The 10091-nt window shown below is 56.3% G+C and overlaps 2 protein-coding genes across 2 annotated transcripts in view; both read left to right on the forward strand.

Annotated features, from left to right (window-relative positions):
* Positions 1–5079: 5079 nt before the first annotated feature.
* LOC309574758 (tubulin alpha-4A chain-like) lies at positions 5080–6820 on the forward strand. Its single transcript, XM_082284602.1, has 3 exons — positions 5080–5297; positions 5433–5581; positions 5765–6820. The coding sequence occupies exons 1-3, from the start codon at positions 5117–5119 to the stop codon at positions 6734–6736; spliced, it is 1302 nt and encodes a 433-aa protein (XP_082140728.1). The 5' UTR covers positions 5080–5116; the 3' UTR covers positions 6737–6820.
* Positions 6821–8546: 1726 nt separating this feature from the next.
* LOC309575049 (tubulin alpha-5 chain) overlaps positions 8547–10091 on the forward strand; it is a 4429-nt gene continuing 2884 nt past the window's right edge. The window contains exon 1 of the mRNA XM_082285210.1: positions 8547–8687. Coding sequence (XP_082141336.1) covers positions 8685–8687 — 3 coding nt within the window. The 5' untranslated portion in view covers positions 8547–8684. The remainder of the gene's footprint in view (positions 8688–10091) is intronic.

The raw sequence follows: 10091 nt of genomic DNA on the forward strand, positions 1-10091 counted from the left end.
AACTGTAACTCTAACCCATAACCCTAACCCAACCCTAACACTAATCAAATCCTAACCCTAACCCTGACAGTACGAAAACACTACCCCTGTCCCTTATCAAAATCCTAACCCTTCCCCTAACCCGAAACCTAAACCCAACACTAACCAAAACTCTAACACTAAAGGTAACGCTGAACCTAAAATTAACCCTCACACAAACCCTAACCCTAATCCTAACCCAAATCCTAACTGAAACCATAAGACTAAAACGTCCCTCACACTCGAACTAAACACTAAACCTAACCCGAACCTGAACCAACTTCCAAATCCTAAACCTAACCCTTTACAAAACCCAGACAGTAACCCTAATTCGAATCCTAACCCTAACCTAATCCTAACCCTAACCATAACAAAACACTAAGGGCATAAAAAACCCCTAACCCAACATTAACCCTAATGCTAACTCTAACATTTAATGTAACTTTAACCACTAACCCTAACACTAACCCTAACCCCAAACCCAAACCTGAACCAGAACCGGAACCCGAACCTGCACCTGCACCTGAACCCAAACCCTTTCCTTAAACGGCTTAAATGATGCTGATGATACTTCAGGAAAAAGGCTGGAAATAAAGGAAAAAGAGAAAGAAGAAAAATCAGCCAAAGTGGAAAAATCATAGAATGTGAAATCCTTAAGCACAGGAAAAAGGAAGCCAAGTTTATGTTGAAACCATTATATTTCAAACACATGAAAACATAATATTTCTCTCTACTTAATACAGTAAATTCAGCTCCCAAACCAAAGTACTCTGAATTACCTCCTAAGCAAATACATGCAAGCATAGAAATATTTAGGCCTGGCTGGGATACGACCTCCCAAACAGTGACAGTCTTCTGTTTGCTCAAAGGCAAACAAGACCATGTGATAACATGGTTTTTCATTTAAACATTCCATGGGATTTAAACAGAGAGGAAGGGAAGAGTCATATTATGCATGCACAACACCCCACCAACACCTCACCAAAAACATGCAAATGATTAAAGTAGGCTAAAATATTTTCACACAGGTGCAAACACATTTTTACTTCCACCCACACATGGAAAGATAAGTCAGGTTGGGGGACTACAGTTTATGCAAAAATGTCCAAGAGAGTCCCCATGACCTGTATAAGATACTGAGCCACATACTCAGTTCCATTCCAACTTCACTGCAAAAACATCCAGTTGTTTCCAGTTAGATGGTTTCTCCACCCCAGGAAGAGAAGCCCTTAATTCATCCTTCAAAAATAATTTCTAACTTTCAGTGGTCAGCATGCAATACCTTTCAAAGTGCTGCAGTTCCACATTAGAGCTTCCACCACACTGCAAGGCATTCATGCTATAAATGCCCCAGAATTAATTGGCACCGTGGAATTAAGGAGGGTTCTAGGACACACCTAGTGAGAAGTGATGCCTTGGCATCCACTATGCGTTACAATGAACACCTTGGTGAAGATTTTCACAGGGAAGATGATACCATCTCTCCTTTTCACTCCAATTAACTTCTGGGCCTCAAATTTTGATACTTCAGTGCTACCAATTACTCTCTCACAGTCATGGACTGTCTGCATCAGCATGGTCTGTGTTATCTAGTGATCTCTGAGGTCACTCGAAGGACATTTATACCACAGAGAGGCATTTCCAGAGTTATCCAGTCACCACAGAATCCTGTGCAGGTTCAGCAGCACTCACTACCTGGGGCATCTCTTTGGAACAAAACCTCAACATTTTCCCATCAGCTTGATTAAATCCACTCTGATCTTCTGGCTCAGCCATTTTTGCAGGTCTCAAAAATGTGTTGCTTAGACACCAGCACAGGCTTTGCAGCAGTACTCTTGCTTTCAGTCACTTTACACATGCTCATCAGTGGAGGTGACACTTTCCAGGTGACTCAGGCACAAAGAAAGGCTATTGTGGGTGGGTAATTTAGGTCCAGCTTTCAACTTTCAGATCCAGCTGTGAGATGACAGCACTTTTCAGTGAAAACTCATTAAGTCAGAGCGCTCAGGCAGAGGCAGGACTAGTCCTGCACCACAGTGGATACTGTGAGCATTTTGGAGGGGGTAGGACACATTATTCATTGTAGTAAGGCCAGATATCAGTGAAGTCACCGCAGACTCCAATAAACCCCTCCAAGGTGCTCCAAGCTCTCCCTACACCCTCACTATTCATTTCATAAATCTTTCTGAAATCACATCAAAACAGGATAGAGAAGAAGCCCTTTGGCAGACAGAGCTTTCAGACACAGCCCTGGGGCACAGCTGTTCTTGAGGGGCTTGACACAAAGAACAGGACTCAGTTTTCCTGGATTTTTTCAGTGATCTCCAAAGAGGTTAGGAAAGCTTGGGCTCATCTCTGAAGAGTTTCCTCTACCCATGTTTCCTCCAGAAATTCTCCCAGGTGTTTTATGGAGGCCTTGGGTGGCTGCCAGAGACCTGGCTCCGTGTTTGCTCGAGGACCACATCAGCACCTAAAACCCCCAGGAGGGAAGACCTGGGCCAAACTTTGCTGGCTTTCCTGTTTCAACCCCCAAAATCTTTCCGGGTTAGTGCCTGGATAGCGCCTTTCACCAGCAGGACACCGGGCTGGAAGGTGCCATCTTTGTTCTTCAGCAGAACTCCTCTGCCAAGACTGGCAAGGATAGAATGAACAACCCTTACGGCCCACTGCCCCTTCCTCGAGAGGACTCCCGCATCTCCCGTGCCCCAGTCACGGGATGCTGCTCCCCGAAGGCCCCACCGGCGCACCCCGCCAGGCAGCACAGCCCCATCTATGCAAATCTATGCAAATAGGCGCAATGCACGCAAATCTGTGAAAGCGCGTGGGGCCGTCTCGGGCGGGCCGGCCCGCCCCGGAGCGCCGGTGCCGCCCCCAGTATAAGGCGGTGGCGGCGGGGCCGTCCCGGAGTGCGGAGCTGCGGCAGTCCGGGCACAGGCAGGTCGTGCGGCAGCGGCGGCATCATGGTAAGTGATCTCTGATCTCTCCCTCCGGTCCCGCGAGTGCTCCCCGGAGTGGGCTGGGATCCCCGTGGCTTCCCGGGAAGGCTGTGCCGGGAGCCCAGAAGTGCGGGCAGCTGGCGACCGGAGTGTCCGCTGTGTTTGCCCTGCTTTTGCCTGACTTCAGCCTTTTCCTGAGCTGCTCCCTCGCCGGTTTTCAGCAGCCTCCCTCCTTTGAGCATTCCCTTGTACCCGTGACAAGGAGGCCACCAGCGAGCCCCGCCGGCTGCGGAGACCGGCACCTCTCATCCCTCTCCCACTTTTTAGCCGACTTTTAATAGTGTCGGTCCCTGCCCGTGTCCCGTGGTACCATCCCCGGCTGCGGGGAGTTCGCCCCGTCTGCCAGCCCCCCGCGCTGCCGACCCACAGCTGAGCTCCGGCAGTAAGCTACGGCTTCCTTCACCCACTGCCCTGCTCCAAGGTGGGCATCAATGGGGGTGGGCTTCCAGTCTGCCCTGCCGCCATGGTCCTGCGGCGAGCTCTGGCTCATGAGCTCTCCAGCAGCCCTGGAGAGCATCCCAGCCCCCAGGTTCCCCGGGCACCCTCCCTGCTGTCCCGCGGGGACATGCTCCCAGCCCTCCCTGTGCCAGACTTTGCCGTGAAGAAGGCAGAGTCTGCTGGCTGGTGACTAGCATTTCTGCGTCCCGGTGCTGCTGGGCTCTGCCCAGCCTACTGTCAGCGCTGGGTCCCACAGAGCCAGTCCTGGCTGCTGCTTGTTGGTGGGATGAAGTGCAGTAAGCACCATCACGCTCTGCCACCCCCACGCTGATTCACAAAGTCTTTTACCAGGGAGGAGTCCTTTCTCATCTCTTCTTCCCTGAGGTGCTTGAATCTGTGCCAAGTGTTTTCTGTGCCCTTCTGTAGAGGATCCTGGAAGACTTACCGCAGGACTTAAGTCCTCAGGTCTTACCCTTGGCTCCTTGTCTTACACAATGTTTATGGACCTGCTGGGAGGGATAAGTGGGGTATTGCTTTGCTCTTCTTGCACCTCAGCTTTCGGAAAGGTGGGGAGATGGGCTTCTGCCTCTCACAATGGGTGTCAAGGGTTTATTTTTTGCCATCCCTCACTGTCACTGCTGCCTCTGAAATGCAGCACTGAAAGCACTTTAGATGCAGAGAGCCAGGACTTGCTGCATCCTGTGCAACTTCATCAGACAGCAGTCACTGCCCTGCTCCTGAGTGCAAAATGGCTGGTTCCACCGGCTTCCTGCCAGCTGACTCATAGCGGGGCACCCGCGACTCTGGAAATCCGGTTTGATTTGGATGCTCCTCTGCCTCAGTTGTGCCTGATGATGCATCCAAGTCCTTGGCAACAGCAGGTCTAAGGCACTGAATACTTTCATTCTTGTCAGAAGAACTGCAGGCTCTGGGGTGCCTCACCTGAAGGGAGTGAGGCTGTAGAGCCCACCTTCACCTGGCTTCTCCTGAGGGACCTGAGGCTACTCTTGAAGCTGTGAGCTAAGAGATCCTCCCACCTCAGCCTTTCCATTGACTTAAAAAGTGCAGCTAAAGCTTCCTCCTCCTCCAGAGCTAATTTAGGGAAGCTGAGCCTCAGAGCATGGCAACCGTTCATGGTTGTAAATCCCCCTTCTTGCTGGGCACCCATCCTCAGTGCAATCACCTCCTCAGCTCCCAGTGTCCTGGCCATCTTAGCTTCCAGCCCTGTTGGTGGAATTGCAACACGGACTGTGCCAGCTGCTGACAGGCCTCAGCCCTTAAGCCACATGGATGTTTGGGCAATGGAGAAGATGCTCCCTGGATGCTATCCAGGGCTGTGAGTGGGGCCAGTCCAGGGAATGGGTGGCCTGGTATCCTGGGCTCCAGCACATAGGTCTCCATCTCCTTGGGCCCCTGAGGTGATCAGTGCAGTGATGAGAGGCAGAGGACCAGATTTGGGAAAAAGCAGCAGATTGGAATGGACACATGGCACCCAGGTACCAGGGCAGTGTGGCTTACCCAAGCTGAGAAGGGCCAGATCTACCCTTCCAGGGTTGTGCACCTCCTGCAGTGATTGCATTTCTGGTCTCTGCTGGAATCTGACCCTGCTTCCCCCTCCCCAGCGCGAGTGCATCTCCGTCCACGTCGGCCAGGCCGGCGTCCAGATGGGCAACACCTGCTGGGAGCTGTACTGCCTGGAGCACGGCATCCAGCCCGACGGGCAGATGCCCAGCGACAAAACCATCGGCGGAGGGGACGACTCCTTCACCACCTTCTTCTGTGAGACTGGGGCTGGGAAGCACGTCCCACGGGCCATCTTTGTGGACCTGGAGCCCACGGTGATTGGTGAGTGTACCCTAGTTGGGCAGTGATAGTGGTCATTATTTCTGGGAACAACCCATTGCAGGACACTCCCGAGAGTGGCTCCTGCTACATTTCCCCAGATCCAGTCAGAAAATCTATTATGCCACTCTTTCCTAGATGAGATTCGGGGAGGTGTCTACCGCCAGCTCTTCCACCCTGAGCAGATGATCACTGGCAAGGAAGATGCTGCCAACAATTATGCCCGTGGGCACTACACCATTGGCAAAGAGATCATTGATCAAGTGCTGGACAGGATCCGTAAGCTGGTAAGTGACTGTAGGGAGGGGATGTGTCCCCCTGGACTGGGGTCTATCATCATTCAAGGGGCGGGAGCATGGTGTGAGCTCTGCTGCATCTTGGGAGGAATCTGCAGCTACCCAAACAAAAGTTTGAAACTTCCCTCCAGCAAAGTCAGTTCTTGAGGGAACCTTACTTGTCTCTCTCCACAGGCTGACCAGTGCACAGGCCTCCAGGGATTCCTCGTGTTTCGTAGTTTTGGAGGCGGCACTGGCTCTGGGTTCACCTCCCTGTTGATGGAGCGACTCTCCGTTGATTATGGCAAGAAGTCCAAGCTGGAATTCTCCATCTACCCGGCACCACAAGTCTCCACTGCTGTGGTAGAACCCTACAACTCCATTCTCACCACCCACAGTACACTGGAGCACTCAGACTGTGCTTTCATGGTGGACAACGAGGCCATCTATGACATCTGCCGTCGGAACCTGGACATCGAACGCCCAACCTACACCAACTTGAACAGACTCATCAGCCAGGTTGTTTCATCCATCACAGCATCCCTGCGGTTTGATGGAGCCCTGAATGTGGATCTGACTGAGTTCCAGACCAACCTGGTGCCCTACCCTCGCATTCACTTCCCCCTGGCCACCTATGCTCCTGTGGTTTCTGCTGAGAGAGCTTATCATGAGCAATTATCAGTATCTGAAATCACTAACTCCTGCTTCGAGCCAGCCAACCAGATGGTGAAGTGTGACCCTCGCCATGGCAAGTACATGGCCTGCTGCCTGCTGTACCGCGGGGACGTGGTGCCCAAGGACGTCAACGCCGCCATCGCCACCATCAAGACCAAGCGCAGCATCCAGTTTGTGGACTGGTGCCCCACGGGCTTCAAGGTGGGCATCAACTACCAGCCGCCCACAGTGGTGCCGGGGGGGGACCTGGCCAAGGTGCAGCGTGCTGTCTGCATGCTGAGCAACACCACGGCCATCGCCGAGGCCTGGGCTCGCCTGGACCACAAGTTTGACCTGATGTACGCCAAGCGCGCCTTCGTGCACTGGTACGTGGGCGAGGGCATGGAGGAAGGGGAGTTCTCTGAGGCGCGGGAAGACATGGCCGCTCTCGAGAAGGATTACGAGGAAGTGGGCCTGGACTCCTATGAGGATGAAGAAGAGGGTGAGGAGTAGAGAAGCCTCAGCCAAAAAAGGACCGTGCTCCTTACCCGTGTTACCTGCAAACCCTTTGCAATAAACCGTTTCCGAGCCTCCGTGTCTCGCAGTATCCCCCCAGCTGTATCGGTTTCTTGCCAGGTCAGGTGTGTGGTGAGTGCTTCAGCCCTGCTACTGGTGCTGCTATGCTTCCTCCCAGTGCTCTGCTCCAGCTCCCCACATAGGTAAGAGCCCCATACCTGAGGGATATGTCCAGGACACGTGGCAGGTTCTGGGAAGGTGCCAGAGCATGTCCACCAAAGGGATCCAGAGGAGTGCTGCTGATGTGTTGGAAGTACCAAGCTTAGGCATGGGGTCTTCTGTCTGGAAGTACCTCTGCCCTCAGCCTGCCCTGCTCTGCCAATGCTCTGTCTTCCCCCTGGGGTATGTGGCCCCACTCTACCTGGCCCAGATCATCTTCTGCATTGTCCCCATTCTGAGTCCTCTCACTGCCCTGCCTGGTGGTTAGTCCCATTATCAGCTCCTGGCTCCAGCTGCAAACTGGAGATTTCTGCTACCCATTATCCAGTGCGCTGGTTGCAGAGATTAATTTTCCCTGCTTACCACTAATGCTCCAGCTATATTGACCCACAGGGGCTGTCCTCCCCTGCCCTCCTCCTCCCAACATGCACCCGTGTCAGCTGGAGGGGAGAGTGGGGGCCAGCCCTGGCTGCTGGAGTGCAGCCAGATGCTCATCCCACTGCGCAGGGCTGCTGGCACTGCTCTGCTTGCCTGTGACTGGAGTGCCATGTTCAGACTGAGTGGTGCCTGCTGCTGCTGCTATGCCAGGGCCGGAGTCACTGCCCCTCACACCAGATGCTGGTCTGATCCACTCATGTCTTTTCTGATTGTGGGGAAAGGAGGGAATCTGCTTCTTCAGGAGTAATTCCATTGCTGATATCTCCCTGTGTCTTCACAGACATTACTGTCTGTGGACAGAAGGATGTAGGAGTTGGAATTGTGTCCTGTAGCTTTTTCTGAAAGTTATCCTGCACCTCTGTCCTGGACAAGGGACACAGTAGTGTCTTCTGGCATGCTGCTGAGCAGCACAGGCCCATCCATCCCCATGGCCAGGGAGGGGTTGCTGTGTGAGCCAAGGCCCTGGCAGCAAAGGCAGAGCCCTCTCATTGCTCAGGCAGCGTTCAAGGCTGATGGTCCAGGCATCCTCTGTACCAGGATCAGCCCTGGCCTTGGCAGGGGTGGCTGCGCTGGCCAGGGCTCAAAGAGAGCTGCTGCTCTGAATGTAGTCACAAGTTATTAACAGCAAGCAGGCTGCAATGACCCTTTTTTGGCAGCCCAGATTTGTCATGCAGATCTGCAGCCTCACAGGATTGTGCAGCACTGCCTGTCTGTCCCCACCAGGAGAGAAAGGCAAATCTTGCCTGGAGCCTCCCAAAGCATCAATGGCGAAGGGAGGTTTGGGGGGCAAAAGTGGGCTCCTGAGTCCGATACGTGTCTCTACCGTGTCTCTCCTCCTTTCTCCTGTCCTAGAGGCCCAGGTGGACTCGGGGTGTCCCCAGATCCCTGGGGGGAGCTGGTAGCAAAGCAGGTTAGGGGCTGTTCTACCTGCTTTGCCTCCGGTGCTGGTGGCTCAGCACTGCCTGTCACCCCTGAGGGCTGGTCCCCAGGCCTCCTGCCGGCAGCCTGGCCGGATGCCCCCGCCTCCCTCCCGACCGAGGAGGGAGAACAGCTGCGGGCCCCGCACCTTGGGGTTCTTCCGCAGCCGGGAGGGCCCCGTCAGGCTCCTGCGGCCCCCGAAGGGGGTACTCCCTCCCCGCATGCAAGTGTACCGAAATAAGGGGGCGTGGCGGCAGCAAGCCCCTCCCATCTATAAGAGAGCGCTGCGGCGGGGATTGCAGCAGCCGCAGCTCCGCGCCGAGCCCCGCCGCACAGAGCCGCCGGGACAGCCCGCACCGCCCGCCGCAACATGGTGAGTGCGGGCCGGGAGGCGGGCACGGCGGCGGGGAGGGCGCCCGGCAGCCCCCCGGCAGTCCCCCCGCAGCACCGTGCCCGCGGGATCCGTCGCGATGCGCCCCCTCCTTCCCGCCGTGACCTTGGATAGCCCTATCGACCCCTGCCCGGGGGCAGCCGCGCCCCCAGCGCCCGGTCCCCCCCGCCGCCGCCACCGGCACTGGGGTGCCCGCCCCCCTTCCCCCTCCCGCCGGCGGCGCAGCGCGGGGGGGCGCTGGGGATGGAGCGGGGTGACCTCTCCGGTGGGGAGCGGTGGCCGGGGATGGACGGGAACAGCTGCCGGGGGTGGAGGCGCCAGCCGGACAGCGGGGCCCGGAGCTGGGCGTTCGGCCGGGCTCCCCCCGCGGCAGCGAGCGCCCCGTCGGGGCTGGCGGCGGGGAACGGGTGTGGGGGTCCCGTCCCTTCAGTCTCGACCCGCGGGCGTCTGGCAGCGGCGGAGCGGGCTGGAGCCGCTCTCCGGAGCGGGCAGTCGCCGCTGCCCTCGCCCGGGGCCCGAGCCGTCTATATTTAGCGGCTCAGGAGTGGGCCGGGGCCGTGCCAGAAGGCGCAGCGCAGCGCTCTGTCCGCCGCAGCGCTGACCGGGCTCTACCGAGGACCCTGCCCCCAGCTGCCCTCCCTTCCTTCTCTGCGGCTGCCCTTGGCCCTCCCGAGGGAAGCAGGAGCCCTTGTCCTACCCCGGCGCTGGACCGGGGCACGGACCCCATCGCTGCTAAGGGCACTGTGCAGTCTGGGAATGCAAGAGCGGATTGCACCAGGACCCCGAGGCTGAGTCGGGGTGTCCCGCTTGGGGAGGCAGGGATGCCGGAATAGTGAAACAAGGATGCTAGGACTAGCAGAGGCGGGGTGCCAGGGACAGCAGAGAAGGGATGCTGGAGCGCAGGAGGCACATCTCCAGCTCACAGCCTGCTCCTCAGCACTTCTGCCAACATGGGTTTTGCAGCACAGGGTTGGGATTGTGCAGCCCAGGGAGTCTGTGTTGCCTCAGAAACTGCTGGTCTTCATTGCCAGCCCTTACCTGGCTGCCACCTACCACCCTTGCATCTCCAAGGCCACTCACCCCATGATACTGAGTGCCTATCTTGCTCTGGAGCAGCAGGCAGAGGGGTTTCCCCATGCTGATTGCCTGTCATGGGTTAAATGTGTGCCCCTGTCAGTTCAGCCCTGCACTGGACTGCTGTCGCATGGGGAAGGGGCTGAGGCTGGCAGGGACCCAGGCAGAGTAGCTGGGCCAGGCTCTGCTCCACATACTGCTGGAGGGCAGGCCCAGCCAGAGTCCATTGTGCTGGTGGCCCCCAGTGAGGGCAGGGGCCAGAGGGATGCCAAAGCTGGCTCTTGATCTGGCATGGTGCCTGTGCATGACTGA

The sequence above is a fragment of the Coloeus monedula genome (genome assembly GCF_965178545.1).
Source record: "Coloeus monedula genome assembly, chromosome: 7".
NCBI classification, from domain to species: Eukaryota; Metazoa; Chordata; class Aves; order Passeriformes; family Corvidae; genus Coloeus; species Coloeus monedula.

Excerpts from the sequence above, each read along its gene's own strand:
- LOC309574758 (XM_082284602.1), top strand. The coding sequence starts at position 5,117 with ATGGGCAACACCTGCTGGGAGCTGTACTGCCTGGAGCACGGCATCCAG. Across the intron at positions 5,298-5,432 it reads CCTGGAGCCCACGGTGATTG|ATGAGATTCGGGGAGGTGTC; the intron begins GTGAGTGTACCC and ends ACTCTTTCCTAG. Across the intron at positions 5,582-5,764 it reads TGGACAGGATCCGTAAGCTG|GCTGACCAGTGCACAGGCCT; the intron begins GTAAGTGACTGT and ends CTCTCTCCACAG.